General features: G+C 41.9%; 1 protein-coding gene across 1 annotated transcript; it reads left to right on the top strand.

The window, feature by feature from the left end:
* The first annotated feature begins 243 nt into the window (after positions 1–243).
* LOC138902566 (uncharacterized) lies at positions 244–869 on the top strand. The gene is made up of 2 exons (XM_070190449.1): positions 244–261; positions 342–869. Exons 1-2 carry the CDS (start codon positions 244–246, stop codon positions 867–869), a joined length of 546 nt encoding a protein of 181 aa, XP_070046550.1.
* Positions 870–2,674: the final 1,805 nt, after the last annotated feature.

Here is a 2,674-nt window from a genome sequence, read left to right as displayed (position 1 = left end):
GCGTCAGACCATGAAGAAGGTGTTCCTCTTCCCCAGTCCCCATTTCATGGTAATTTGGGACAAAATTATGCTGCCCCTTCTGAAGATCCACAAAGGAGGAGGAACCTTACTCTTTCGATTTCTACTGGATGCAACTTGCTATGCCGTCCGGTGGAGCTTGCTAATTATATGAAGCCTTTGGCTTTAGAGAAAGACTGAGAAAAGATTCAAGCACCCTGGGGAGAGTGTTTGTTGAACAACGCTATGCATAACGCCGCAGCGGTGAGTTCCTTTCTTCCTTTATTACATCTTCTAATTTTGTGTGTGAACATCTCCTGAATTTTACCCTTATTACTTTGTAGGCTGACTTTCTTGCTTCTGAGGGCCTTCAGAGGTTGATACATGAAAAATATGAGATTATCTTCGCACGGGATCAGCTTTTGGCACAGCAAGAGCAACATATCGCTCGCCTTTCGGAACTGGAAGCCAAAGCCGATGAGGCTGTTGTACTGGAAGCTCGTTTGCAGCAGAGTGAAGAAGAAGAAGTAACCCTTAGCCAAGAAATTGGCCCTATGAGAGTTATATTTGACGAAGCCAGGGCCAAATGGGTTGAACTCCATAACGTTGTTCTTGCTGCAATCGAACGTGAGGCTACCTCCACTGAAAGAGTGAATGACTTAGAGGCAGCCTTGAACTCCAAAATTGAAGAGCTTGCTGCTGTGTGGGAGAAACACGCCCAGTTGGAAGAGAAGTATAGGAAAACTATCGAGCATAATAGGCTCTTTAGTTCAACGGTCCGCAACCTTGATGTCACCCTCAAATCTGCTAGGCCCACCCGGAAAAACCTTTCTGCCGAGGTAACCCAACTCAAAGAAGAACTCAAGTGCTGAGAGGCTTCCCTCGTTGTTGAAAAAACTTACACCATCTACAGCATGAGGAGAAAAACCTTGGAAGAGGCCAAAACTGGTGTCATTGATTTTGATGCCGAAATTGCTAAGGCCCGCAAGCTTGAGTTAGCTGCTAAAAGTGGACTCCCATCGAGGTCTGATGCACCTAGTCCTTCTGGTTCCAGTTTCGAGTTTTCGGGAACTGAAGAAGAATCATAAGATGATGATGCCGAAGGCCAAACTGGTGAAAATGTTGAGACATCGGTGGATTCGCCAACTTCTTCTAGGGGCGCAGACACTTCTCTTCCTCCTGGTTCTGGAGACAACGCAGTTTAGCTTTTCTATTCTTTTATAGTTCTCGTATCTATGCAATTTTATCATGTTTTTTGTAAATAAAAATATCTTTTGCTCAAGTATTGTTTGAGTCTTCTCATCGTTAAAATTTTCATGCAAGCCTTTAATCTTTGCATTTTCTTTAAGAATTTTTGCAGACTTTTTGGCGTCTTATTATGTGAAACTTTTGGGTGTATTCTCCCCAAAAGAATTTTTGGCTCCGAGCATCAACTCTTTTCGGTGAGGGCTTTGATAAGTATTTGCGCAAGTTTACTTTTTGCGTACTTTTTGTATGCGGATCCGGGTATATTTTTCCCCTGTCACGACCCAAAATCCTAACCTGTCGTGATGGCGCCTATCGTGGTATTAAGCAAACCAATATTTTAAAAATATTTCAAACACCTCTAACAAAAAATGAATTAAAGCAGTTCAAACAATAAAAGTTTCCATAAACGGGATAGAAACCAAAAATACAATGCGGAAGTTCCCAACCACCGGGGTGTCACAAAGTACCTGAGCATCTATACATCACAAGTCTGGAAAATACTATCTATGATAATCTGAAACTAAATACAATAAGTGGAAAGATAGGGAAGGAGAAACAAGGTCTGCGAAACGCCAAGCAGCTACCTCGATAGTCTCCGAGAATCAAAACTCCATAACTCAGCAACCGTCGTGACTGGAAGCACCTGGGTCTTCACACAAGGTGCATGGTGTAGCGTGAGTACAACCAACTCATTAAGTAACAAGACTAAATAAAGAACTGAAAGTAGTGATGAGTTTCATATTTATAGTTCAATTACAGTGATTTCATCATAGGAAAGTAGGCATGCTCTCAAGTTCGATAAATTAGGTCAAACATTTACTCCATGACAAGTTTAAGTGAAACAGGATGTAATATCTTTCAGAAATTTCAAGACAGTGATACATGGCAGCTAAGTGCAACAATAATGAAATCAAATGCATCCTCTCAGGGCCACAGTTACTCAGCACTCGGCACTCGCACTCAGTAGGTATCTGCGCTGACTAGGGGTGTGTACAGACTTCGGAGGGGCTCCTTCAGCCCAAGCGCTATAATCTGCACGGACAACTCACGTGCTGCACGAACAACTCACGTGCTATAGTATCAATATCTCATAATCGGGCCCTCGACCTCACTGAGTCATCAATCTCTCCAGTCTCTCGGGCTGTCAGTAATCATGAAAGTCAGCCCCAACAGAAATGATATAATGCATTAACAAGGAACAATAGAGATTGAGATATAATAAACAAGTAAAATTGTGACTGAGTACAAAAGAACAATTTAGTAGATAATTCAACATGTACACGACCTCTGTGGGTCCCTACAGTGCCAACACATAGTCTAAACATGATTTGTGGTTCAATTTGTCTACTACATGGAGAATGTATAGATAATAACATGTTATTTAACTACACGGTTCCATGGAATTTGACCAAGTCATAATTCCTACGGT

Source organism: Nicotiana tomentosiformis, chromosome 12, assembly GCF_000390325.3.
Source record: "Nicotiana tomentosiformis chromosome 12, ASM39032v3, whole genome shotgun sequence".
NCBI lineage: Eukaryota > Viridiplantae > Streptophyta > Magnoliopsida > Solanales > Solanaceae > Nicotiana > Nicotiana tomentosiformis.
This window is presented reverse-complemented; position numbering and strand designations above follow the sequence as displayed.